Raw genomic sequence first — 27,875 nt, forward strand, 5'->3', positions numbered from 1 at the left:
AGTCAGGGCTGGGAAGGTGCTGAGAAGTGCCTGGGGCAGAATCACTGCTAGCCCTTGGCACAGGAACCTCTGGCTGCAGGACAATGCAGCTGCAGCTCCTGGAGCCATCTCTTAAAGCTGGAACATCCCAATGCCTACAGACCCTGTGAGTACATTCTCTGATTGTTTCTTGGGCAGAGTAGCCAGGGGTGCCCAGGGCTGTCCTGCAGAGCAGGGTCCTGCAGCCCAGGGTGCTGTGCTGGGGCAGGGACTCTGCTGCCTGCCAGGGAACGCTCTCAGCCAGCCCTGGCAGCTGCTCCCAGCACTGGGGGACAAGATCTGGGTGGGAGGAGACAGCTGGTAACGCTTGGAAATGTTATCCTTGTGTGGTGAGGATGCTGCAATGTTAAGGACTGCTCCCAGCATAGCACTTAACTCCACAACATTTCCAAGTAGACTGTACAGGGAGCACAACTAGGCAGGGCCTGCATGAAAGGGAAAATCCTGTTTTTTAATCTTCTGCTCTTGGTTGCAGGGATGGGAAATTGCCCATAGATATTCATCTCTCAGTTAAGGCTGAAAAAAAAAAAAATTCACATCTGAATAGACCAGGCAATGACAGAAATCCTCACAGGGCCCCTTAGAGGCAGCATCAGTGACGCTTTTCCAGCCTCCTCAGGGTTTCTCTGAAGTTGCCATTAGAGCCTGCACAGCCAGAGCTGCCCCTCAGCAGTGCCTGAGCTGGGAAGGGTCTGCAGGGCAGAGCTGAGCCCCCAGGGCTGGGCTGGGCTCTGGCAGCACTGGCAGGGCCCAGCCCTGGGCACAGGGAAGCAGCTGCTGGCAGGGACAGCTCCAGGCAGCAGAGCCCTGGGCAGGCAGTGGGGGGAAGGTGCCCCCAGGCTGTGCTGGGATATTTCAAGTCCTCTCCACACCCAACTATTCCTTGATTACTTTTTTTACAGATCCCCATGCCAAGGCACCACAAATGTCCAACAGCAGCTCCATCAGCCACTTCCTCCTGCTGGCACTGGCAGACACACGGCAGCTGCAGCTCCTGCACTTCTGCCTCTTGCTGGGCATCTCCCTGGCTGCCCTCCTGGGCAACGGCCTCATCATCAGCGCCGTAGCCTGCGGAAAACCACCTGCACACGCCCATGTTCTTCTTCCTGCTCAACCTGGCCCTCACTGACCTGGGCTCCATCTGCACCACTCTCCCCAAAGCCATGCACAATTCCCTCTGGGACACCAGGAACATCTCCTACACTGGATGTGCTGCTCAGGTATTTTTTTTGGTTTTCTGTGCTCTAACAGAGTATTTCCTCCTGACCATCATGTGCTACGACCGCTACGTGTCCATCTGCAAACCCCTGCACTACGGGACCCTCCTGGGCAGCAGAGCTTGTGCCCACATGGCAGCAGCTGCCTGGGCCAGTGGATTTCTCTATTCACTGCTGCACACAGCCAATACATTTTCCCTGCCTCTGTGCCATGGCAATGCCCTGGGCCAGTTCTTCTGTGACATCCCCCACATCCTCAAGCTCTCCTGCTCCAAATCCTACCTCAGGGAATTTGGGCTTCTTGCTGTTAGTGGTTGTTTGGTATCTGGCTGTTTTGTGTTCATTGTTTTCTCCTATGTGCAGATCTTCAGGGCTGTGCTGAGGATCCCCTCTGAGCAGGGACGGCACAAAGCCTTTTCCACCTGCCTCCCTCACCTGGCTGTGATCTCCCTATTCATCAGCACTGGCACATTTGCTCACCTGAAGCCTCCCAAAATTTCCTCCCCATCCCTGGATCTGGCCCTGTCAGTTCTGTACTCGGTGGTGCCTCCAGTCCTGAACCCCCTCATCTACAGCCTGAGGAACCAGGAGCTCAAGGCTGCAGTGTGGAGACTGATGACAGGATGCTTTCAGAAACATTAAACTGCTGGCCAATTTCTGCAAATCATTTGTAATAAAAGTAATCTTTGATCGTTCTTATTGGCTTCAGTGTGCAAGTTTGTTTTGTTTGCTTTAGTTTTTTCAAATTGTCCACAAAGAAATGACATTGTTTGTGCCATTTCTCATTTTGTTTCTCTCCACCTTCCCTGTGGCCACAAACTGTGTCAATGAGGGGCTGTCTTCTTAGTGTATTTAAAGGAACTAAAGGATCTCCCAGCAGAGTTTTCTGCAGAGATGCCCTTTTGTTGCCTTCTCTGGAGCTACAGTAGCAATGTCTGTGTGCAGAGCTGGGGGCAGATCAGTGCTGGCACAGCAGCTCTGGTCCTGCTGGCCACACCATTCCTGATCCAGGCCAGAAGCCAATGGTCTTCTTAGCCACCTGGGCACACTGCTGCCTCATGTCCAGCCTGCTGTCCATCAGTCCCTGCAGGTCCCTTTCTGCCTGGTTGCTCTCCAGCCACTCTGTCCCCAGCCTGTAGTGCTGCAGGGGTTGTTGCGGCCAAAGTGCAGGACCCAGCACTTGGACTTGTTAAACCTCACCTTTTTGGATTTGGTCCCTGGATCCAGTCTGTCCAGGGCCCTGTGCAGAGCCCTCCTGCCCTGCAGCAGATCAACACTCACACCCAGCTTGGTGTCATCTGCAAAGATGTACCTTGGTTCTATGGGGCCCCTCAGTGTTACAATGGCCCCTTGGTTACACCCGGCCCTGCACTGTCACAATGGTCTCCTTGGTTCCATAGGGCCCCAAAATTTGACAATTGATTCCTTGGTTTTATGGGGCTTCACAGTTTCACAATGTCCTTGCTGGTGCTGCAGTTTCACAGTGGCCCCTTGCCTGCATGGGGCCCCAGGGTGTCACAGTGGCCCCATGGTTACATCAGGTCCCACACTGTCACCATGGTCTCTGAGGCTCCACAAGTCCCCTCAGTGTCACAATGGACTCCTTGTTTCCACGAGGCCACACAGTGTCACAACATTCTTCCATATCCCTTGAGGCCCCATCATGTCACAGTGGCCCCTTTGTTACACAGGATCCTGCAGTGTCCCAATGTCCCCTTGGTTCCAAGGGGCCCCACAGTGTCAGAACAGCCCATTGGTTCCACTGGGCCCTTCAGTCTTCCATATGGTCTCCTTGGTTTTGCAGTGCCAAAATGGTGAAACCCCTTGGTTACACAAGGCTCTGCAGTGTCACAATGGCCTCTGTGGTTCCACAAGGACCCAGAGTGTCACGGTGCACTCCCTGGTTCCATTTGGCTCCACAGCACCACAATGGACTCCTGGTTCTGTGGGGCTACATGTTGTCACCATGGTTCTCTTATTTCCACGAGGCCCTGCAGTGTCACAATGGCCCCAGAGTGTCCCAATCATCAGAGAATTACAGAATCAAATAGGCTGGAAAAGGCCTTTGGGATCATAAAGTCCAACCAATGACTTAATACTGCCTTGTCACCAAGACCATGCCACTGAGTGCCACTGGAGAGGGACAGTGACTCTGCCACCTCCCCCCTGGCCAGCCCATTCCAATTCTCACTCACCCTTTCTGTGAAGAATTTCTTCCTATTGTCCAGCCTAAACCTTCCTGGTGCAGTTTAAGGCTGTGTCTTCTTGTCCTGCCCTCCAGCAGATCCACACTCACACCCAGCTTGGTGCCATCTGCAATTTGTGAATGGTGGACTCGATCCCCTCACCCAGATCATCAGTGAAGATATTAAACTGGACTGGGCCCAGCACAGACCCCTGGGGGCACCACCAGTGCCTGGACACCAGCTGGGTGCAGCACCATCCCCACCACTCTCTGGGCCCAGCCTCCAGCCAACTATTAAATCTCCCAGCGAGGAGGGAACCTGCCCAAGCTGTGGGCTGCAGCTTTTCCAGGGAATGCTGACAGAGACAGTGTCAAAGGCTCTGCTGAAGTCCAGGTACACAACATCCACAGCCTTTCCTGCATCCACAGGTGGGCCACCTGGTCATAAAAGGAGACCAGGTTGGTCAGGCAGGACCTGCCACCCCTAAATCCACGCTGGCTGGCTCTGATCCCTCAGCCATCCTGTGGGTGCCCTGGGATGGCACTCAAGGTGATCTGTTCCAAACCTTGCCAGGCACCCAGGTCAGGCTGACAGGCCTGGAGTTCCCCAGCTCCTCCTTCCAGTCCTTCTTGGGGATGGGCTCACACTGGAACCTCCAGTGCTCTGGGACCTCCCTGCTGAGCCAGCACTGATGGTAAATGATGGAGAGCAGCTTGGGAGCTCATCCACCAGCTCCCTTATCCCCCTAGGATGGATCCCATCTGCTCCCAGAGACACCTGTGAGCATCTGAGTGGCTCAGCAGGTCACCAACTGCTTCCTCCTGGATTCCAGGGGTCTGTTCTGCTCCCTGTGCGCATCCACCAGCTGAGGAGAGCACTTGTCCTGAGGACAGCCTGTCCTAATATTGAAAATTGAGAGAAACAAGGTGTTAAGTAGTGTAGCCTTTTCCTTTTGTTACTATGTTCTCCACTGCATCCAATAAAGAGTAGAGGTTCGCCTTATCCCATGTTTTGTTATTAGTGTATTTATAGAAACATTTCCTATTATTTTTCACAGAAGTGGCCAGGTTAAGTTCTAATTGAGCTTTCACATCTCAGCTTTTCATTCCGCATGACCTAACAACGTCCTTAAACACTTCCTAAGTTGCCTGACCTTCTGTCCAATGTTGATGCACCCACTTTTTTATCATGAGTTCCCACAAAAGCTCCATGGGCCGCCAGTGCAGTCATTTTCCTCACTTGCCCATCTTTTGCCACACTGGGACAGGCTGCTCCTTCCCCCTTAAGATTACTTTCTTTAAGTATGTCCAGACTTTCAGGACCACTTTGTTTTTAAGAGCTGTTTCACTTTAAAAAATCAGTACCTGATTTGGTACTCCCCAAATGAGCATCTTAAATAGGCCAAAGTGTGCCCTTCCTAATTCCAGTGTAGAAGTTTTGTTGCTGCCTCTCCTTCTTTCACAGAAGATTGAAAACTTGATTATTTCATGGTCACTGTGCCCCAGGCAGCCTCCAAGCCCCACATCTGCCACCAGCCCTTCTCTGTGTGTGAACAGCAGCAAACAGAGCTTTCCTTGGTGTGGAAGTGTTACCAAAAATTCCTAAATCAGAAAACTCCTTAATCTCAATGTAGCATTAAGAAGGCATAGTTTTTATTTAGCTGGATGCACTGGGGAGAGCTCCTCCCAAAGCCGTGCATGCTGAACACAGGAAGGTTTCTGTTTATTTTCTGTATTTTGCACACACATTCAGTGATTGTCCTGGACTAAACAGATATATGATAATCATTTCCCCAAAATCATTACCGTATTTCCCCTCCCCTTTTGCATGCATTCTTCTATTTTTGGGGTCTCTCTGGTGGTTCCTGGTGCTTGTGGACCCCAATGTTCCAGTGGGCCTGGCTGAGCTGGCAGGACACTGAGGCTGCTGAACTTCCAGTTCCCCTTCTCACACAATGGGCACTGTGTGGTTTCCATAGGCCTGGGGTTTTGGAGAACAAGCTCCAGGTGTGAGCTCAGCTGGTGGAGACAATTTCTCATCTGGTAACATGAGGTGACAGTGTGGGCTATGACATCACAGAGTGGGTTATGTGAGGTCATAAAGCAGCTATGTCATCATAGACTGCCTCTGTGACATCACCGAGCCAGCTGTGACATCACAGGGCAGAAGTCTGACATCACAGAGCAGATGATGACATCACAGATTTGGTTGTGACATCAGAGACTGGCTGTGTGACATTGGAGAATGGGCTCTGATATCACAGAGGGGCTGTGTGACATCCCAGCAGGGCTGTGTCAGGTCACTGGGTTGGTCACTCTGCCCCAGCTCCCCCTCACAGTTTCTCCCAACAACTCCAATGCTGTCCATGCCCAGCAGGGTCCCTGTCCTCCCGGATCCCCCCGGCCCACCTGGAGCCACAGCCTCCACCAAAGGATGTTCCACAGGATCCACCCCAGAGCCTGACAGGGGACAAGGGCCAGGGCTGTGTGACCAGGACATCAAGGATGTGGATTATCCAGGTCACTGTGGCCTGGTTTGGGTTGCCCAGGGCAGGAAAGATGTCTGGCAGCTGGAACAGGGTCTGGGAAGGGCCTCCAAGGTGGGGCTGGAGACCCTGGGCTGTGAGCAGAGGCTGAGGGAGCTGGGCTGGTCCAGCCTGGAGCAGGGAAGGCTGAGGAGCTCCTCATGCCAGCCTGGCAGTGCCAGCCAGGAGGGGATGGAGAACACAGAGACAGGCTCTGCACAGGGGGCTGCGGGGAGACAAAAGCCAATGGGTGGAAGGGGAAAGAGGAGAGATCAGCCAGGACATGAGGAGATTAATTGAGTCAGGCTGCTTTCAGCATTTCCTTAACACCAAGAGCAGCCTGACCGTCCTTCTCCATCCACCACTGATAGATTTGCAAATCAGGAATTGTTTGAGCTGTTCTGTCCTCAGTCCAGGACAAGAATCCTGATACAAGAACTTAATTGTGTTTATATTTATCACAAAACCACACTAGTCAAAATTAATTTTAGTATGCAAATCAGTTGTGAACAGTGGACTCATCAGACATGCTGGGACATTGCACATAGCTCAGGGAAGAGTTTGTAATTGTGTGATTGTTATTTTAATGGTGTAACTTTTATTAAGTTATATCCTGTTCAACTGTGGTCTGTTGGCTAGTTCTAGTGTGGGCTGGAGGGAGCTCAGATTTGCACAAGGCTGCTCTGAGTGCCAGGCTTTGGATGGGGGAAATGGTGCGGTGGGGGTAGGGAAAGATCTGATTGATTGTCAGCCATAGAGGGTCTTGATTTTCATCTCTATTCAAACTGCATGAGGAGGTACTTGGATTCAGTGTCAATTGGAGATTGCACATATCAATAAATTACAGGGGAAAAAAACTAAACAGGATCTAAAAGATCTCTTCTCGCTGTTTTTTTATATATCATGTATTCACTTTGAATACACTACTGAGATCTGCCCAACCACAAATGATTTGAAAATTAAATCAAATTATTCCCAGAAGCTTTGGTTGTTAAGGTGTTCTGGATGTTAATGAGCCCTGGGACACTGAATTCCTGCACTGAAGAGCTGAAGGCTGAACAAGCCTCTGGAGCAGGAAAATTCAGCAGCAGCCTCCAAGGTGCTGAGGATGTCAGCAGCCCCCACTGAGGCCATCCCTGCCCAGAGACCGTGGGGAATGGGCAGACAATGAGAGCGTCCCTGGGGCTGGGGCAGCACAACTCAGAGGCACCAGTGGCTCCAGCTGGGAAATGGAGTGTGGAATGGGGCTGGGAAAGCCCTGCCTGGGCTGGGCCAACCAGGACAGACAAGCCCTGACTCCCATACCACAAACACCTCTCCCAAGGAGACATTTAAAATTAATTACAATTTTTTGTATTTACTGAGTTTGACTCACTGGAGAAACACCAACAAGAGATTCTCAGGAGCTCAAAACAACCAAACAGCCTTTATGGGAGCTTTAGAAAATCCGAGAAACTTTGGCAAAAGGTTTATTATGACACTGTAGTGGTTTTGGTTTTTTAATTCAAGATTTTTCTAATATTGAGATTTCTTAATTAATGTATTGATGAGTGTGGTGGGTTTTATTGTCAATTAGTAATTTATGTATTTATTTTGTTGTTAGATAGGAGTGCGAGAAAGTAGGCTTAAAATATTTAAGGGTAGAAAGAAAATTTTATTAAAAGTAACTAAAAGGAAAAAGGTAGTAAGAATTAAAATAAACTCTTTAGAACACCTTCTTTTTACAACGTTATTTTTACTGGCAATGTAAAGAAACCTAAAATTTCTTGTTATTTACTATTTTTAAAATAGCCTTGTTTTTGTTTACTTTGGGAGAGAAGTTTTTCTTTTTAAGGTTATGGAGATTCTTTTACAAGAGGAAAAAATAGTAGTGTTGTGGTTATTAACTTTGTCACGGATAACAGTGGTCTAGGGGACTTTGTTATTGTTGTGATAAATAGGTATGATTCGTGCTGATAAAAATTGAAACAGCAATCAATATTGATACAGTAATTAATATTTGGGAATAATAAAACAGTTAAAAGTAGTAACGCCAAAGAAGAGGGGGAGAGGAGGGGCCCCACCACCCCCCCCTTCCCAGCAGATGTTCACAAGGACAGGAGGAAAGAAGCTGAAGATACAGTTGCTAAAAATGAGCAGAAAGGAAGCAAAATCTGGTTGGGTCCAAGAAAATGCTAATTATAAGGGATTTATCGCCTTGATATGTAGATGCAGTGATACGTTAGTCTTGGCTTACATTGTACTGGCTTGGTGCGCATGTGTAACCCAAAGGTGAATTAAAGGACAACGAAGAAGACTACAGGGCCTTCATTAGTGACAACCCCCAAAGACTTGTGCGACCACCAAACCAAGTGGCGGCGCACGTGTGGTAAATGTGGTAATGAAGGCGGAGATAGAGATATGACGAACCAAAAATAGGAGGAGATGGCATTGACACATGGCATATAAGAGGTGATTTTCACTTGGCAAGCTTGTACGTGAAGTGGCAAGGGTCCCAAAACCCTGCCCTCTGTACTCCGTGGGTATCTTTTGCTTATGCGCTATTATTGGAACCAAATTACCCCTTATTTGAATCAAATTATATTGTATCCAATTTCATATTTTTTTTACTTTAACTATTCAATTAAAATTGCTACTACTGTTAATATTGTTTGGCTTTTTTACGATGGGATAATTGGGCAAGCAAAACATTGTGAAGTTGTTTTTATTGCCAGAAGCTTTTTTACAGCTTGTTGATGGGCCATGTTGACTTATGGGGTATTGTTTTAAAGATTAATTCTTTAAAGGTAAAAATCTTTTTTATATAATTTTATTTTTTTTTATCTCAGGGGATAGAGATCTTCACTTGGCGGTACTGGATTACATTTTAATTTCTGTATGAACTTTTGATGAAATTACAGTTATTTTAACATTTGTTTATTTCAGTATGGAGGTTTTTGTATTATATTAATTTCAATTTTTTATATCTTAATAGTTTTATGTGTTATAATGAAAAAGAATTTTTTCTTTATAGTTTATAAGAGAATTTTAGTTTTAAGATTAAGGTATTTTTTCTTCGGTTTTTTTTTGGGAGTTCATTTCTCCTTTATTGGCTTTCATGATTTTATTTTGCTTTTTGAAATGCTTGTATATTGTTTTCCTTTTACTTGAGAGAGGACTGAAGTATAGCAAGGGTTAACACCTGACCTGCCAGTAACTTCTGGTGGAAATTGTGGTTGGGTTGTGTTAGAATTGGTTTTATTGATAGTTTTGGTTTTTTTTAATGTTTAATTTTAGTTGTAGGGCTATTTTTTACAGGTTGTAGGGGTTTGTGTTTTAGTTGTTTTGGTGGGAGGGGACTTGGTGGTAAGATTTTAATAGCTGTGCCTGGCTTTGTTCTGGTTGGGGTTTTGTAGTCTCTTTTGTTTTCCTGTTTGGTAGTTGTTGGAGTTTGGTTTGGTTAGAATGGAGCTGATGGGGAGGGGGGCAGCCTGGGGAGCAGGGAAGGGGCTCAGCCCATGGCAGGGTTGCTTGGTTTGGTTTGGTTTGGTTTGGTTTGGTTTGGTTTGGTTTGGTTGAAATGGAGGCTGGGGCTCGCTGCTTCTTTGTTGACTGGAAAAGAAAGAGGAGGTTCCAGGGCTTTTTCATCTTTAACATATGTGTTTCACAGAGGCATGTTCAGTATCTTAGTGGTTTAACAGATTGTCAGTTACACAAAAAGTTTTGTATTACTTTTGAAAATTCTTCTCATGTCAAACGATGACATTCAGTCAACAAAAAACACTTCTCAAAGTGTTGACTTGGCCCATTCAACCTCACAAACTCTAGTCTGTTCAATTTTAAGTTAATCAGAATTTGCAGGAGCACAGAAACTGAAGAAAACGACATAGAAAGCAAGAAAGACAAAAAAGATACAGAGAAGCACACACAGCTACCAACTCCTGGATTCCAGCAGTGTTTAGATGGAAATTCCAAGAGGAGGCAGGGTCAAGATGTGTGCTTGCCTTGTGGTAAGCCTCAAATTCCCCTTGGTCTTCCTGGGCCCTTCCCCCAGGTGGGACTTGGGCTCATTTGGTGCCTCAGGAGCTGGGCTGGGGCTGCAGAGGAGGCTGTGGGGCCGGGGGCGGGGGGACCCGGGGGGAAAGGGGACCTCGCTGTGCACGAGCAGGGTTGGACTGCTCTGGGGGGAGCTGTGAGGGGGGCTGGGGCAGAGTGACCTCCCCAGTGACCTCACACAGACCCTGTGATGTCACACAGCCTCCTGTGATTTCACACAGCCTTCCTGTGATGTCACAGAGCCAACTCTGAGATGCCACCCTCTGATGTGATACAGCTGCTTTGTGATGTCACAGAAGTCTCTGTGATGTCACAAAGTCACCTTATGATTTCACCGCCTGCTCTATGATGTTACTCAGTCACCCGGTGATGTCACAGCCCACTCTCTGATGCCCCAGTTCCATACTCTATGATGGCAGAATTTGCTCTATGGCCTCATATCCTACTCTATGACATCACAGGCAGCTCTGTGCTGTCACAATCCCCTCAGTGATGTCACAAACCCTGTCTGTGATGTGATACTGCCACTCTGTAATGTCACAGCACACACTCTGACCTCACAGCCCCCTCTGTGATGTCATACAGGCATTCCATGATCTCACAGCCCGCTCTGTGCTGTCACACAGCCCCTTACTGGCATCCCAGCTGCTCTGTGCCTCTATGACACAGCCACAGAGGAGCTGCTGTGACACAGCCCCCTCTGGGACATCCCACAGCCCCTGCCAGTGCTGAGCCCCTGTGAGCTCTGTCTGTGCCCTGCTGGTGTCCCTGAGGGGCCCTGGCAGTGCCCCAGCCCTGCTGGGCTGTGCACAGGAGCTGCTCCTGGCCAGAGCTGTCTCTCTGCAGCGCTGCCCTTGGCAGGAGCTGCCTCTGGGCCAGGAGCCCGGCCCAGCTCAGCAGCACAGACACAGCACAGGGACTTTAATGAGCCTCTGGGGCTTTGGTGCTCTTTGCATCAGACTCAGTCCCATAGAGTGTGCCAAAAAATTCTCAGGGACTCAAAAGGGAGTGAAACTTAAGTTTCGCATACTTTAAATAGATCCATCTGAGGGACAGGCCTGGGAAAGTGTCCCCAGGTTCCAGGTAAAGCAGAACACTGGTGGCAGGGATGACAGATGGGGACAAGCAAGGGAAAGGTGTCTCTGGTGCTGAGCAAAGCTGCGCCTCTGTCCCAGCCCAGCAGTGGCTGCCAGTCCCGGGCACAGCACAGGCAAAGCTCCACAGCCACTTCTGCAGCCCCCAGCCCAGCTCCTGAGTGTTATGTTTGCCCAATTATCCCATCAAAAAAACCCAAACAATATTTAAGGTAGCAACAATTTTAATTGAATAGTTTAGAAAATATATAAATAAGGGATAATTTGGTTCGAATAATAGCGCATAAGCAAAAACAACTGCGGGGTACGGAGGGCAGGGTTCTTGACCCTTGCCACTTCACGTACAAGCTTGCCAAGTGAAAATCACCCCTTATATGCCATGTGTCAATGCCATCTCCTCCCATTTTCGATTCGTCACTTTTCTGTCTCCGCCTTCATTACCACCTTTACCACGCATGTGCCACCATGGCGCATTCGGTTTGGTGGTCGCACAAGTCTTTGGGGGTTGTCACTGATGAAGGCCCTGTAGTCTTCTTCGTTGTCCTTTAATTCACCTTTGGGTTACACATGCGCACCAAGCCAGTACAATGTAAGCCAAGACTAACGTATCACTGCATCTACATATCAAAGCAATAAGTCCTTTATAATTAGCATTTTCTTGGACCCAACCAGTTTCTTGGTCATTTTTAGCAACTGTATCTTCAGCTTCTTTCCTGTGGTCATTGAGAACATCTGCTGGGAAGGGGGGGGTGGGTGGAGCCCCTCCTTTCCCTCTCTTCTTTGGCATTACAACTTTTAACTATTAACTGTTTTATTATTCTCAAATATTAATTACTGTATCAATATTGATTACTGTTTCAATTTTTATCAGCACGAATCATACCTATTTATCACAAATCCCCCATTTCTCTTTTTGATCATTATGATTTGTGCTGTATTTAAAAGGCTGTACCTTGATATCTTGTATATTTTTCAGAATTTTGGTTTTTTCTTTTCAGCTTCAATCTTTTCCAGCATTTCTATTACTGCTTTTAGTCTTTCACACTGTCTTTCAAGTTTAGATAGCATTTTTTGGTGTATTTCAATTTTTTTTAGGTCCTTGTTCTTTAACAGGCATCAATTTAGCTTTTAATACCATTATAGATCTTGGTTTTCCTTTTTCTGCTGATTCTGAATTTAGAGACATTGTTATAATCTGAATCCCCTGAATCACTGAGTGAATTAGTCTAATAAAACACAAAATCATTCAAGGCAGAAACAGAAGTCTTGGAATTGAGCATAACAACATGAACTCTAACTTTTTCCTCCAAACACTTCCAAAGAGGTCACCTTACCAATTTGTTTTTAAGATTGAATTCCACTTCTGTACCGGCACATGAGCCACTTTTTTAATTTTCTCTGCAAGTTCAGTGATAATTTCCCCATAATTACCAATTTTTACACTGCACTCAAATTCATTAAAACTTTCACAAACTCCTCTTTTTTCTGCTAACAGATAATGTAGGGCTAACCTGTTTTGATACACAAACACCCTCATTTGTGTATATTGCCTGGCCAACATTTTTAAGGCACCGGAGGTGTGATTTGACACCACCTCAACTATTCCTTGGAGCCTTATTAATCGATTCAACAGGTAAATTGGGGTCCTATATCCCCGTGACCCATCCTAAGCTCATATTGCTGGGTCATAATTTGCTATAATTTGTTCTGCAGGCCATTCGTCCTCCCCCCATTTTTGATTCCCTCCTGCTGTTAGAAAATTTAAATTAAAATCTCTTTTATTCCACTTCAGGGTTTCATACAGTGGAGTTCCTAGCACATTGCTCCTAGACCTCAGTAGAACAAAGAAGGAGGGTTGTATTCTCCCCAAAGTACAGGTTCCTCCCCATTTTTGAGGTAACTCACTGTATGCTCGTTGCCCACAAATCCAATATATCCCATTTGAGGCTTTCCATTTCTTATCAGTTTTCTCCAGTTGTTCCCAATAAGACCTCAGGCTGTCGATGGATTGGTAGGGGTTAGCTCCAGGACTTCTGCACCAGCATAAATTAATCTGTTCATCCCATTCGCAATTTATTTCTTTTATTGGTCCCCAATATCCTTCTCGAGTTATACAAATTATTCCAATTACTTGACGGCTTAAAACCCATCCTTCAGGTCTCTTCAATGTTCCAGAAATTTGGGTGTGGTTCCACTTTAAAAATTGCTCTGGAGCTAAGCTCTCACCTTTCCACGGCCATCTTTCAGCCATTTTTAGACCTCCACAAATCCCACATGTGAATAATTCCAATTCTGTAGCAATCCTTTGCATCAATCCCACAAACAGATTCTTATTTGAGGCTGGCAAATCCCAATCTTTGTAGTACTGTTTTAGCTGTTTATACAATTCAGCCAATTCTGTTGACTCTTTTTCCTGTTCGTTCCTCTATTCCCCTTTGTTTTTTTTTTCTTTTATTTTCTCTTTCAATTTTTCTTTTAGTGCCTGATTTCCCATGCCTGTACTTGGATCCTTTCTATTATCATCTCTTTTAAAATAAACGCATCTTTCATATTGAGGACAAATTTGATCACCATGGGGATAAGGAGCTTGCCCATTTTTCTCTATCCAATACATCTTTCTTACCTTAATACAAACATCTATAACACTGCTGCAATTGTAGCAGGCAGAACTAACATACAGGTGTGTTACAAACATAGATTCCATCCTGTCCTTAATACACACAGGGTGATTGTAAAAATCACAAATGTTGAAATTGCTGGCACTTGGTTTTTGCTCTGTTTGCTTTTTCATTGCCGAAACTCTGTTCAGTGTGGCTCTCTGGCTTTGGCCAACTGCCCAGGGTACCAGAATGATCACAGTGAAAATAATCCTTAGGAAATCTACCTTTCTACCTTTCTCAAGGCCCCTTGGGTTGCAACCAAGGGCCGAGATACCAGTCGTCTCGGTAGCAAAGGTAATATTCTGGGATCAAGTCACTGGTGCTTTTAGTTTCCTTGGTACCCATAGCCCCACAGAGTTTGTTTGTCTCCTTTTAAATGCCATTTCACAGTTCTAGCTGGTTAAAAAAACAATAATTAAAACAAAAAGAACGGTGAAAAGATTAGGCCAGAATACCATAAACCTGTATTTTCCAAAATTTCCGGGATGTGCCAACCACAATAAGATTTTTCTAATTATTTTCTGCTTCAAGGGCGGGGAGTTCATTAAGTCGCCGCCTCTAATAGGCAAAATCACAGCACCAATATGCCCCTGCAATGTGCCTATTATGTGGTATATATACTTCTTCTTCACAACAACTATCTATTTTGAGACACTGGTTTATAATATTATAAGTTGTTCCTTCTCTTATTTGTGCTATAGCCAATATAGCAAAAACCAATCAATCTAGGTTCCCTATTAATCCCACTGTTGCTGGAAGGGTCCCATCTCCCAATCTCAAAGGTATCCCAAAAAAATCACTAGCAATATATTCTATAATTAGCTGACTAAATACATAACCATAGCAAAGCGAGCAAATCAATTGTCTCTCCTTCTCTTCTCTCTTAGTTACTTTTTACCATGAGTTAAAGCAGAGTGTGCAAACAATACATATCCGTGAATGACACCCTAAACCATGTTTACCGCACTCCCAACATTTTTGTCTCTGAGCTCTTTTAACAACAGGTGTTACCAATTTCAGTTTCTGGAATTGCAGTTGTGTAATCAATTCTAATACTGTTGCTGGTGGGTGATCCTGGAGGAGATCTTCGATCTTTTTAGGCTGTTCCCACCGATTCAGAAAGTCTTTTTATTCTTTTTCCACCGGCGTTCTTCTGCCTCCGAGCTCAAGGGAATTGCGGCCCGTAGCCACTCCAGGATGCTTAGTTCGTTCTTAATATATCAGGGTTAATATAAATCATGTTTCAACAATATTTTAGCTACTGTTTGAACTGTAGCCCAAGCTGCTGGAAATGCTTCAACCCACTGAGTTAACTGATCTATTATAACTAACAAATATTTCCACCGACCCACTTTAAGCAATTCTATAAAATCAACCTGGATTTTTTTTTTCAAATAGCCTGTAGGCTGTTTTGAATCCTCCAAAGGGAGGGCTTCTTAACACCTTCTTATTTACCTTTTAACAGGTAAGACACCCCTGGATAATTTATTTTCCAATTTCAAATATCCTTATACACCCATAAAATTTTAAAAAGTGATCACAAAAGGCCCTTTTTTCCCAGTGTGTCTGTCGATACAAGTTATCTAAAATCTAATGTGCCACTGGTTTTTGGCATCATAATCCTGCCATCAGGAAAAACTCCCTTTCCCTCCTTAAATGTTGCTCTTAATTTCCTTATAGCTGCCAATTCTGCTAGCGGAAGGGAAAGTGTCTCCTGCTGAATTTCTATTTTTTTTTTTTTATAAGGTCATGATTCTAATATCTCCCTTTTTTAAGGTTGCTCTTTTTGCTTCTTCATCAGCCAAATTATTTCTCTGACTCTAATATCCCTCCCTCTCTGGTGTTCCTTTACATGAACTACTGCTATTTTCTTTGAGCCTTTTAAAGCTTCAAGTATCTGAATTATCAATTCCCCGTGTATTAACCCTTGTCTTTGAGTGTTTGTAAGTCCCCCTCCTTTCCTTCCAATCTTTTCTTATGTATGTACTACACTAAAAGCATATTTGGAGTCTGTATAAATAGTCCCTTCTTGCCTTTTTAGTATTAATAATGTACGGAATAATGCATAAAATTCACAGGCTTGTGCAGGAGGGACTGAGGGGATCAGACTCCTTTACCCTAAACTTTTCCCACTTCACCTGAATGCCAACCCGTGTCATTAATTTCTGGATTATCTTCTTCAGTTAAAGAATAAATTTTAAGTTTTCCTTCACAGGGTTTTATCTGTAAATTTAAGGCTATTATTAGATCTCTGCCTAACATATTATTCTCGGCCTCTGGTATCAACAAGAAATCATTTACTCCAAATTTGCCATCTGTTTCAATTTGCACTCCTTTTGTTACAGGAACAGGGAAAGCCTCTCCTGTAATTCCAATTACTGAAACTCGCTCACTACTTATCTCACATCTCTGAGGTAATTTCGTCACTGTCGACCAAGAAACTCCTGTATTGACTAAAAAAACGACTTCTTCACTCTGAGGACTTACTCTTAGCTTTATTATCAAGGCCTCTTCTGGGTGTAATTCAGTCCTCTTCGTTAAACAAAGCTCTTGCCCTCTCTGATTCTCCTGTGAAGTTTTCTCATCTTGCTGTTTCTCTCTGCAATTTTTTTGCAGGTGCCCCTTTTTATGACAATAAAAACAGGTGGGTCCCACACCCTTCAAAGTGGGGCAAGAATTTTTTAAGTGTCTCTTCTTGTGGCGGGAAAAATGCACAGGTCTTTTGTTCCTAAAAATAGATCCTGACATCCACTGGTTGTTTTTCCCTGCAGATTTTTCTGTATTCAAAGCTGCCTGCATTTCTTGAACTGTTGCCACCAAAATTCTGGCATCTGCTTTCTGCTTTTTCTCATTTCTCTTCACAAACATCATTTGTGCTTCTCTCAGTAACTCTTGCAGTCCCCTGTCCTGCCAATCTTCTAATTTTTCCAGCTTTTTCCTAATGTCACAGCAAGATCCGGTCACAAACTGAATTTTTAACAGAACCTGCCCTACTGCAGTATTAATATCTATACCTGAATATAATTGCAAGTCTCTTTTTAATCTTTTTAACTATTCTGCCGGTGACTCATATTTTTTCTGATGCTCACTCAAAACTTTTCCTATATTATGTCCTTTAGGCACTGCCCTCTGAATTTCTTGATTTTCTTCCCTTCGGGATTCCCATTCATCCCAAAACCACATTAACATCCCCAGTGGGCTGTCCTGAGGAACGCTCCCCCCCTGAGAACCCCTGTCATGGTTCCCAGATACCTCAAACCACTGCGAATTTTTCCTACAATCCGCAGCCCCTGGGTCAAGGAACTTACTTTTTCCCTGACCCATTTCTGGCGGCAACAAACTAAGAAATCCCCGGTACCAGGAGAGTCTTAGTTTCCCACACTCACCTCGTGGCTCAACTTCCTCACTTACTACTCTGTCACACTGCCTTTTCAATCTACTTGTTCCACTCCTATGTCTCCCTCTGCAATCTACTTGTTCCACTCCTCTCTCTCCCTCTTAATCTATTAGCCCCGTCCTCTCACCATCTAATCACATACTAAACTGCCTGCTACCAACCCCTCCAAGGAAATTGAACCTATTCATTCACTCTCTCAGTCTCTCTACTGAGCCAATCCCTCCTGCCCAAGGACCTTCCCACAGGTGCCTGGACCAGGATCCCCTCCTTCCCCCTGGGTCAAACCCTCCCGGGGTCCCCACTCATTCACTTTTCTTTCGCTTCCCTCCTTTCCGGCCGGTCTCCTCGCGGAGAACGCGAAAACACGGTACTGGGAGGTCCCAAGCGCTTCGGGGGTCCAGGACTGCCCAGCCCCCGTCTCAAACACTCTACACACGCTCACACACACATACAGCCCCCCCCCGACCCAAAACCCCGTGATACTCACAGCCTCCTTTTCTCACAAGGGTCTTCGTGCACAAAGCAGTTTTCTATGGGTACTGTCTCTCCTACAAGCCGGCACTCTGATGGGAGCCTCTGCTGCGCGCTTCCAATAACTAATTTGCTTATGCGTTATTGTAAAAAGAACTCTCTTTTCCCAAGGGAGAGTGGCCTAGCCTTTAGACCACTTAAAAGTCTGGTGTGGAGCTCCTTCCCAGAAGCTATCCACCTCCCCGGAGTTAAAAGAGTTCCCGGGTATTGGCACAAAAATTTTTATGTTTGCCCAATTATCCCATCAAAAAAAACCAAACAATATTTAAAGTAGCAGCAATTTTAATTGAATAGTTTAGAAAATATATAAATAAGGGATAATTTGGTTCAAATAATAGCACATAAGCAAAAACAACAGCAGGGTACGGAGGGCAGGGTTCTTGACCCTTGCCACTTCACATATAAGCTTGCCAAGTGAAAGTCACCCCTTATATGCTATGTGTCAATGCCATCTCCTCCTGTTTTCGGTTCGTCACTTTTCTTTCTCCGCCTTCATTACCACCTTTACCACGCATGTGCCACCATGGCGCATGCGGTTTGGTGGTCGCACAAGTCTTTGGGGGTCGTCACTGATGAAGGCCCTGCAGTCTTCTTCGTTGTCCTTTAATTCACCTTTGGGTTACACATGCGCACCAAGCCAGTACAATGTAAGCCAAGACTAACGTATCACTGCATCTGCATATCAAGGCAATAAGTCCTTTATAATTAGCATTTTCTTGGACCCAACCAGGTTCTTGGTCATTTTTAGCAACTGTATCTTCAGCTTCTTTCTTGTGGTCCTTGAGAACATCTGCTGGGAAAAGGGGGTCTGGAGCCCATCCTTTCCCTCTCCTCTTTGGCATTACTATTTTTAACTTATTTTATTATTTCGAGATATTAGTTACTGTATCAATATTGATTACTGTTTCAATTTTTATCAGCACGAATCATACCTATTTATCACAAATCCCCTATTTCTCTTTTTGATCATTATGATTCGTGCTGTATTTAAAAAGCTGTACCTTGATATCTTTTATATTTTTCAGAATTTTGGTTTTCTTGTTATCTCTTTTCAGCTTCAAACTTTTCTAGCATTTCTATTACTGCATCTAGTCTTTCACACTGTCTTTCAAGTTTAGTTAGCATTTTTTGTTCTATTTCAATCTTTTTAAGTCCTTGTTCTTTAACAGGGGTCGATTTAGCTTTTAATACCATTATAGATCTTGGTTTTCCTTTTTTCTGCTGATTCTGAATCTAGAGACATTGTTGAAATCTGCATCCCCTGAATCACTGAACGAATTAACCTAATAAAACACAAAATCATACAAGGCAGAAACAAAAGTCCAAGAATTGAGCATAACAACATGAACTCTAACTTTTTCCCCCAAACATTTCCAAAGAGGTTATTCCACCAATCTGCTTTCAAGATTGAATTCCATTTCTGTACCGGCACATGAGCCACCCTTTTAATTTCCTCTGCAAGTTCTGTGATAGCTTCCCCATAATCATCAATTTCTATACAGCGTTCAAATTCATTAAATCTCCCACAAACTCCTCCTTCTTCTGCCAACAGATAGTCTAGGGTGATCCTGTTTCGGTACACAAACGCCCGCATTTGTGTATATTGCCTGGCCAACATTTTTAAGGCACCGGAGGTGTGATTTGACACCACCTCCACTACTGCTTGGAGCCTTATTAATTGATTCAACAGATAAACTGGGGTCCTATATCCCCACGACCCATCCTGAGCCCATATTGTTGGGTCATAATTTGCTATAATTTGTTTTGCAAGCCATTCGTCCTCCTCCCATTTTTGATTCCCTCCTGCTGTTGGAGAATTTAAATTAAAATCTCTTTTATTCCACTGCAGGGTTTCATACAGTGGAGTTCCTAGCACATTGCTCCTAGACCTCAGTAGAACAAAGAAGGAGGGTTGTATTCTCCCCAAAGTACAGGTTCCTCCCCATTTTTGAGGTAACTCACTGTATGCTCGTTGCCCACAAATCCAATATATCCCATCTGAGGCTTTCCCTTTCTTATCAGTTTTCTCCAGTTGTTCCCAATAAGACCTCAGGCTGTTGATGGATTGGTAGGGGTTAGCTCCAGGACTTCTGTACCAGCATAAATTAATCTGTTCATCCCATTCACAATTTATTTCTTTTATTGGTCCCCAATATCCAGCGGGGTTTTCTGGTTGCCAAATTTTTAAACAATTATCCATATTAACCACCAGTGTGGATTTACAAGGAGTATGCCCTACTTACTACTTTATTAAATTTCCTTCCTTCTCGAGTTATACAAATGATTCCAATTGCCTGATGACTTAAAATCCATCCTTCAGGTCTCTTCAATGTTCCAGAAATTTGCGTGTGGTTCCACTTTAAAAATTGCTCTGGAGCTAAGCTCTCACCTTTCCATGGCCATCTTTCAGCCATTTTTAGACCTCCACAAATCCCACATTTCAATAATTCCAATTCCGTAGTAATCTCTTGCATCAATCCCACAAACAGATTCTTATTCGAGGCTGGCAAATCCCAATCTTTGTAATACTGTTTTAGCTGTTTATACAATTCAGCCAATTCTGTTGACTCTTTTTTCCTGTTCTTTCCTCTATTCCCCTTTGTTTCTTTTTCTTCTTTTATTTTCTCTTTCAATTTTACTTTTAGTGCCCGATTTGCCATGCCAATACTTGGATCCTTTCCATTACCATCTCTTTCAAAACAGACAAATCTTTCATATTGAGGACAAATTTGATCATCATGGGGATCAGGAGCTTGCTCATTATATCCCAGATTTTTCTTTATCCAATACATCTTTCCTTCCTTAATACAAACATCTATAACACTGCTGCGATTGTAGCAAGCAGAACTAACATACAGGTGTGTTACAAACATAGATTCCATCCTGTCCTTAATCCACACAGAATGATTGTAATAATCACAAATGTTGAAATTGCTGGGACTTGGTGTTAGCTCTGTTTGCTTTTTCATTGCTGAAACTCTGTCCAGTGTGGCTCTCTGCCTTTGGCCAACTGCCCAGGGTACCAGAACGATCACAGTGAAAATAATCCTTAGGAAATCTACCTTTCTACCTTTCTCAAGGCCCCTTGGGTTGCAACCAAGGGCCGAGATACCAGTCTTCTCGGTAGCAAAGGTAATATCCCGGGATCTAGTCACCGGTGCTTTTAGTTTCCTTGGTACCCATAGCCCCACAGAGTTTGCTTGTCTCCTTTTAAATGCCATTTCCCAGTTCTAGCTGGTTAAAAAGAAATAATTAAAATAAAAAATAATTTAAATGAAAAGAACAGGGAAAAGGTTAGGCCGGAATACCATAAATTTATATTTTCTAAAATTTTAGGGATGTGCCAACCACAATAGGATTTTTCTCATTTATTTTCTGGTTCAAGGGCGGGGAGTTTACTAAATTTCTGCCTCCAATAGGCACACTCGGGATGCCAATGTGCCACTGCAATGTGCATATTATGTGGTATATAAACTTCTTCTCTACAACAACTATCAATTTTGAGACACTGGTCTATAATATTATGAGTTGCACCTTCTCTTATTTGTGCTATAGCCAATATAGCAAAAACTAATTCATCTAAGTTTCCTATTAATCCAATAGCTGCTGGAAGGGTCCCGTCTCCCAATCTCAAAGTTATCCAAAAAATCACTAGCAATGTGTTCTATAATTAGCTGACATAACCATAACAAAACAAGCAAATAAATTGTCTCTCCTTCTCTTCTCTTTTACTCTCCACCATGAGTTAAAGCAAAGTGTACAAACAATACATATCCAGGGATGACACCTTAAACCATGCTTACTGCACTCCTAACGTTTTACTTGTCCCTGAGCTCTTTTAACAACAGGTGTTATCAATCTCAGTTTCTAAAATTGCAATTTTATAATCAGTTCTAATAATGTTGCTGGTGGGTGATCCTGGAGGAGATCTTCGGTCTTTTTAGGCTGCTCCCACCAATTCAGAAAGTCTTTTATTCTTTTTCTACCGGCGTTCTTCTGCCTCTGAGCTCAAGGGAATTGCGGTCGGCAGCCACTCCAGGATGCTTAGTTCCTTCTTAATAAATCAGGGTTAATATAAATCATGTTTCAACAATATTTTAGCTACTGTTTGAACTGTAGCCCAAGCTGCTGGAAATGCTTCAACCCACTGAGTTAACTGATCTATTATAACTAACAAATATTTCCACCGACCCACTTTAAGCAATTCTATAAAATCAACCTGGATTTTTTCAAATAGCCTGTAGGCTGCTTTGTATTGTCCAAAGGGAGGGCTTCTTAACACCTTCTTATTTACCTTTTAACAGGTAAGACACCCCTGGATAATTTATTTTCCAATTTCAAATATCCTTATACACCCATAAAATTTTAAAAAGTGATCACAAAAGGCCCTTGTTTCCCAGTGTGTCTGTCTATACAAGTTATCTAAAATCTAATGTGCCACTGGTTTTTGGCATCATAATCCTGCCATCAGGAAAAACTCACTTTCCCTCCTTAAATGTTGCTCTTAATTTCCTTATAGCTGCCAATTCTTCTAGCGGAAGGGAAAGTGTCTCCTGCTGAATTTCTATTTTATTTTTTTAAGGTCATTATTTCAGTATCTCCCTTTCTTAAGGTCGCTCTTTTTGCTTCTTCATCAGCCAAAATATTTCTCTGATTCTAATATCCCTCCCTCTCTGGTGTTCCTTTACATGAACTACTGCTATTTTCTTTGAGCCTTTTAAAGCTTCACATATCTGAATTATCAATTCCCCTGGTATTAACCCTTTCCCTTGAGTGTTTATAAGTCCCCTTTCTTTCCAAATTTTTCTAAAAGTATGTACTACACTAAAAGCATATTTGGAGTCTGTATAAATAGTCCCTTCTTGCCTTTTTAGTATTAATAATGCACAGAGTAATGCATAAAATTCACAAGCTTGTGCTGACCAGGAGGGACTAAGGGGACCAGACTCCTTCACCCTAAACTTTTTCCCACTTCACCTGAATGCCAACCCGTGTCATTAATTTCTAGATTATCTCCTTCAGTTAAAGAATAAATTTTAATTTTTCCTTCACAGGGTTTTATCTGTAAATTTAAGGCTATTATTAGATCTCTGCCTAACATATTATTCTCAGCCTCTGGAATCAACAGTAAATCATTTACTCTAAATTTGTCATCTGTTTCAATTTGCATTCTTTTTATTACAGGAACAGGGAAAGCCTCTCCTGTAATTCCGATTACTGAAACTCGCTCACTACTTATCTCACATCCCTGGGGTAATTTTGTCACTGTCGACCGAGAAACTCCTGTATTGACTAAAAATACGATTTCTTCACTTTGAGGACCGACTTTGAGCTTTATTATCAAGGCCTCTTTTGGTTGTATTTCGGTTGTCTTCGTTAAACAAAACTCTTGACCTCTCTGATTCTCCTGTGAAGTTTTCTCATCTTGCTGTTTCTCTCTGCAATTTTTTTGCAGGTGCCCCTTTTTATGACAATAAAAACAGGTGGGTCCCACACCCTTCAAAGTGGGGCAAGAATTTTTTAAGTGTCTCTTCTTGTGGCGGGAAAAATGCACAGGTCTTTTGTTCCTAAAAATAGATCCTGACATCCACTGGTTGTTTCTCCCTGCAGATTTTTCTGTATTTAAAGCTGCCTGCATTTCTTGAACTGTTGCCACCAAAATTCTGGCATCTGCTTTCTGCTTTTTCTTATTTCTCTTCACAAACATCATTTGTGCTTCTCTCAGTAACTCTTGCAGTCCCCTGTCCTGCCAATCTTCTAATTTTTCCAGCTTTTTCCTAATGTCACAGCAAGATCCGGTCACAAACTGAATTTTTAACAGAACCTGCCCTACTGCAGTATTAATATCTATACCTGAATATAATTGCAAGTCTCTTTTTAATCTTTTTAACTATTCTGCCGGTGACTCATATTTTTTCTGATGCTCACTCAAAACTTTTCCTATATTATGTCCTTTAGGCACTGCCCTCTGAATTTCTTGATTTTCTTCCCTTCGGGATTCCCATTCATCCCAAAACCACATTAACATCCCCAGTGGGCTGTCCTGAGGAACGCCCCCCCCCGAGAACCCCCCTCACGGTTCCCAGATACCTCAAACCACTGCGAATTTTTCACACAATCCGCAGCCCCTGGGTCAAGGAACTTACTTTTTCCCTGACCCATTTCTGGCGGCAACAAACTAAGAAATCCCCGGTACCAGGAGAGTCTTAGTTTCCCACACTCACCTTGTGGCTCAACTTCCTCACTTACTACTCTGTCACACTGCCTTTTCAATCTACCTGTTCCACTCCTTTGTCTCCCTCTGCAATCTACTTGTTCCACTCCTCTCTCTCCCTCTTAATCTATTAGCCCTGTCCTCTCACCATCTAATCACATACTAAATTGCCTGCTACCAACCCCTCCAAGGAAATTGAACCTATTCATTCACTCTCTCAGTCTCTCTACTGAGCCAATCCCTCCTGCCCAAGGACCTTCCCACAGGTGCCTGGACCAGGATCCCCTCCTTCCCCCTGGGTCAAATCCTCCCGGGATCCCCACTCATTCACTTTTCTTTCGCTTCCCTCCTTTCCGGCCGGTCTCCTCTCGGAGAACGCAAAAACGCTGTACTGGGAGGTCCCAATCACTTCGGGGGTCTGGGACTGCCCCCATCTCAGACACTCCACACACACTCACACACACATACAGCCGCCCCCCGACCCAAAACCCCGTGATACTCACAGCCTCCTTTTCTCACGAGGGTCTTCGTGCACAAAGCAGTTTTCTATGGGTACTGTCTCTCCTACAAGCCGGCACTCTGATGGGAGCCTCTCCTGCGCGCTTCCAATAACTAATTTGCTTATGCGTTATTGTAATAAAGACTCTCTTTTCCCAAGGGAGAGTGGCCTAGCCTTGGGACCACTTAAAAGTCTGGTGGGGAGCTCCTTCCCAGAAGTTATCCACCTCCTCGGAGTTGAAAGAGTCCCGGGTATTGGCACCAAAATTTTTATGTTTGCCCAATTATCCCATCATAAAAAAAATGAAACAAAATAAAAGTAGTAGCAATTTTAATTGAATAGTTAAAATAAAAAAATATAAAATTGGATACAATATAATTTTATTAAAATAAGGGATAATTTGGTTCTAATAATAGAGCATAAGCAAAAGATAACCGCGGTGTAAGGAGTGCAGGGCTCTTGGACCCTTGCCACTTCACGTACAAGCTTGCCAAGTAAAGATTCCCCCCTTTTATGCCATGTGTCAATGCCATCTCCTCCTATTTTTGGTTCGTCACTTTTCTATCTATTTGCCCTCATTACCACCTTAACCACTCATGTGCCACCACTTGGTTTGGTGGTCACACAAGTCTTTTGGGGGTCGTCTGATGAAAATTTCATAGTCTTCCTCTGTGTCCTTTAATTCACCTGTGGTCCTTGAGAACATCTGCTGAGAAGGGGGGGGTGACCCGAGCCCCTCCTCTCCCTCTCTTCTTTGGCATTACTATTTTTAACTATTTATTATTCTCAAATATTAATTACTGTTTCAATATTGATTACTGTTTCAATTTTTATCAGCATGAATCATACCTATTTATTACACCGGGAAGGTACAAAGAGGGGGCAGCACGTACCCCACCCCGCTGTCCGCCTGGGGCGGGGCAGGGTGAGGACGGCCTGCTGAATCCACAGAGCCATCAAAAGCCCACTGGGCTCCTACCCCTGTACTCGGGACCAGCTCGCCAGGAGCCAGCCCAATCCACCACGGGGGAACAATCGCCATCCCTCCAGTCAGATCCGTCCCCCAGCACACTGTCCCAGAGCGGGGAGGGGGACTCCCCATCGCACAGAGACTCAAACTCCCCCTCGTCCATGTCTGAGACAGAAGGGCTCCCCTGGGAACTCCTATGGGTACAAGAACCAGACCCCTGCCAAAGCTCCTCACACTTTTTCCACTGCACCAGCAGCGATCCCACGTCTACAGTGCAATCATCAAAGAGGGCCTCCATGAGGCGGACCCCTACGAGAGACCACGCCTCCCTGGAGAACGCCTTCCCAGGGACCGAAAAGAACTCCCGCTCTCTGACCCGCAGGAATAACCTCTGAAAATCACTCCAGGAAACGGAAACCTGTTTGCACTCCATGACCCCCCTCCAGAGGTCCAAAATGAGGGAATCCTCCTCGAAACCCGCAGAGGTTGCATCACCACCAGAACAGCATGCAGAGCACCAAAGAGGGGGGAGAATACAACCTCACGGGCGATCCAGACTCTGTGTCTCAGCCTAGGCTGCAGTACATACCGGCAGTCACCAGATGTCACTATAGGACACGAAAGAACGCAAGCTCACATCGTTGCTCTCCAGGTGAAGGGAAAAAAGGGAAGTTTATTTTCTGACTCCAACATTTATAGTTTTCCAAGAGTGACAGTGGATTGGAGGGTGACAGTGCCACCTCCCGAATGACACTGGTCAAACCAACAGTCCATCAACTCTCTCCTCCTCCATAAAGGAATGCAAAACAATGAGTTATTTACAGAAAGTTTGTGAGAAAGTTCACTACAATAATGCCAACATCAGAAGGCTTAGAAAATGTTAAAAAACCAGGGTGACAGGAGATCAGACTGCTCTTGGTGCTGAGGAAATGCTGAAACCAGCCTGACTCATTTCATCTCCTCCTGTCCTGGCTGATCTCCCCTCTTTCCCCTCCCACCCATTGGCTTTTGTCTCCCACCAGCCCCCTGTGAAGAGCCTGGCTCTGTGTTCTCCATCCCCTCCTCGCTGGCACTGCCAGGCTGGGATGAGGAGCCCCTCAGCCTTCCCTGCTCCGGGCTGGACCAGCCCAGCTCCCTCAGCCTCTGCTCACAGCCCAAGGGCTCCAGCCCCATCTTGGAGGCCCTTCCCAGACCCTGCTCCAGCTGCCAGACATCTCTCCTGCCCTGGAGAACCCAACCCAGGCCACAGTGACCTGGATAATCCACATCCTTGATGTCCTGGTCACACAGCCCTGGTCCCTTGTCCCCTGTCAGGCTCTGGGGTGGATGCTGTGGAACATCCTTTGGTGGAGGCTGTGGCTCCAGGTGAGCCGGGGGATCCCAGGGGACAGGGACCCTGCTGGGCATGAACAGCATTGGACTTGTTGGGAGAAACTGTGAGGGGGAGCTGGGGGAGAGTGACCAACCCAGTGACCTGACACTGCCCTGCTGGGATGTCACACAGTCCCTCCGGGATGTCACAGCCTGCTCTGTGATGTGACAGCCCATTCTCTAATGTCACAGATCTGGTCTCTGATGGTTGGTCACAGCTGGTTACAGCCAACTCTGTGATGTCACAGCCGGTTACAGCCAACTCTGTGATGTCACAGCCTGCTCTGTGATGTCACAGCCCATTTTCTAATGTCACAGATCTGCTCTCTGATGCCACAATCCCCTCTGTGATGTCACATTGCCATCCTGTAATGTCACAGCAAAATCTGTGATGTCACAGGAAAATCTGTGATGTCGTAGTCTGGTCTTTGATGTCAGAGGTCTATCCTGTGATGTCACAGTCTGCTCTGTGAGGTCATAGCATATTCTCCAATGTCACACAGATGGTTTCTGATGTCACTGCCAACTCTGTGACATCATAGTATGCTCAGACCTTGGAACTGTGATGTCACAGCTGGCTCTGTGATGTCACAGAGGCAGTCTATGATGACATAGTTGCTTGATGACCTCACATAACCCACTATGTGATGTCATAGTCTGCTCCGTGATTTCATAATCTTCTCTGTGATATCAGACTACTGCCCTGTGATGTCATAGCTGAATTTGTGATGTCACAGAGGCTGTCCATGATGTCATAGCTGCTCAATGACCTCACATAATTAACTCTGTGGCACTCAATGACCTCACTCTGGCACTCTGTGATGTCATAGCCCACTCTGTGACCTCTTGTTACCAGATGATAAATTGTCTCAACCAGCTGAGCTGACACCTGGAGCTTGTTCTCCACAACCCCAGGCCTATGGAAACCACACAATGCCCATTGTGTGAGAAAGGGAACTGGAAGTTCAGCAGCCTCAGTGTCCTGCCAGCTCAGCCAGGCCCACTGGATCATTGGGGTCCACAAGCACCAAGCACCACCAGAGCGACCCCCAGGAGAACAGAGGAAAGGAAAGACATTAATGATTTGGGGAAAATGATTATGATATTTATATTTAGTCTGGGACAATTAATGAATATG

The 27,875-nt window shown here is 44.8% G+C and overlaps 1 protein-coding gene across 1 annotated transcript; it reads left to right on the forward strand.

Moving 5' to 3' along the window:
- The first annotated feature begins 1,133 nt into the window (after positions 1-1,133).
- LOC135441501 (olfactory receptor 14I1-like) lies at positions 1,134-25,754 on the forward strand. The gene is made up of 3 exons (XM_064701056.1): positions 1,134-1,870; positions 2,165-2,189; positions 25,620-25,754. The coding sequence occupies exons 1-3, from the start codon at positions 1,134-1,136 to the stop codon at positions 25,752-25,754; spliced, it is 897 nt and encodes a 298-aa protein (XP_064557126.1).
- Positions 25,755-27,875: the final 2,121 nt, after the last annotated feature.

The sequence above is a fragment of the Zonotrichia leucophrys genome, unplaced genomic scaffold (assembly GCF_028769735.1).
Source record: "Zonotrichia leucophrys gambelii isolate GWCS_2022_RI unplaced genomic scaffold, RI_Zleu_2.0 Scaffold_313_61700, whole genome shotgun sequence".
In the NCBI taxonomy this organism is placed as follows: domain Eukaryota; kingdom Metazoa; phylum Chordata; class Aves; order Passeriformes; family Passerellidae; genus Zonotrichia; species Zonotrichia leucophrys.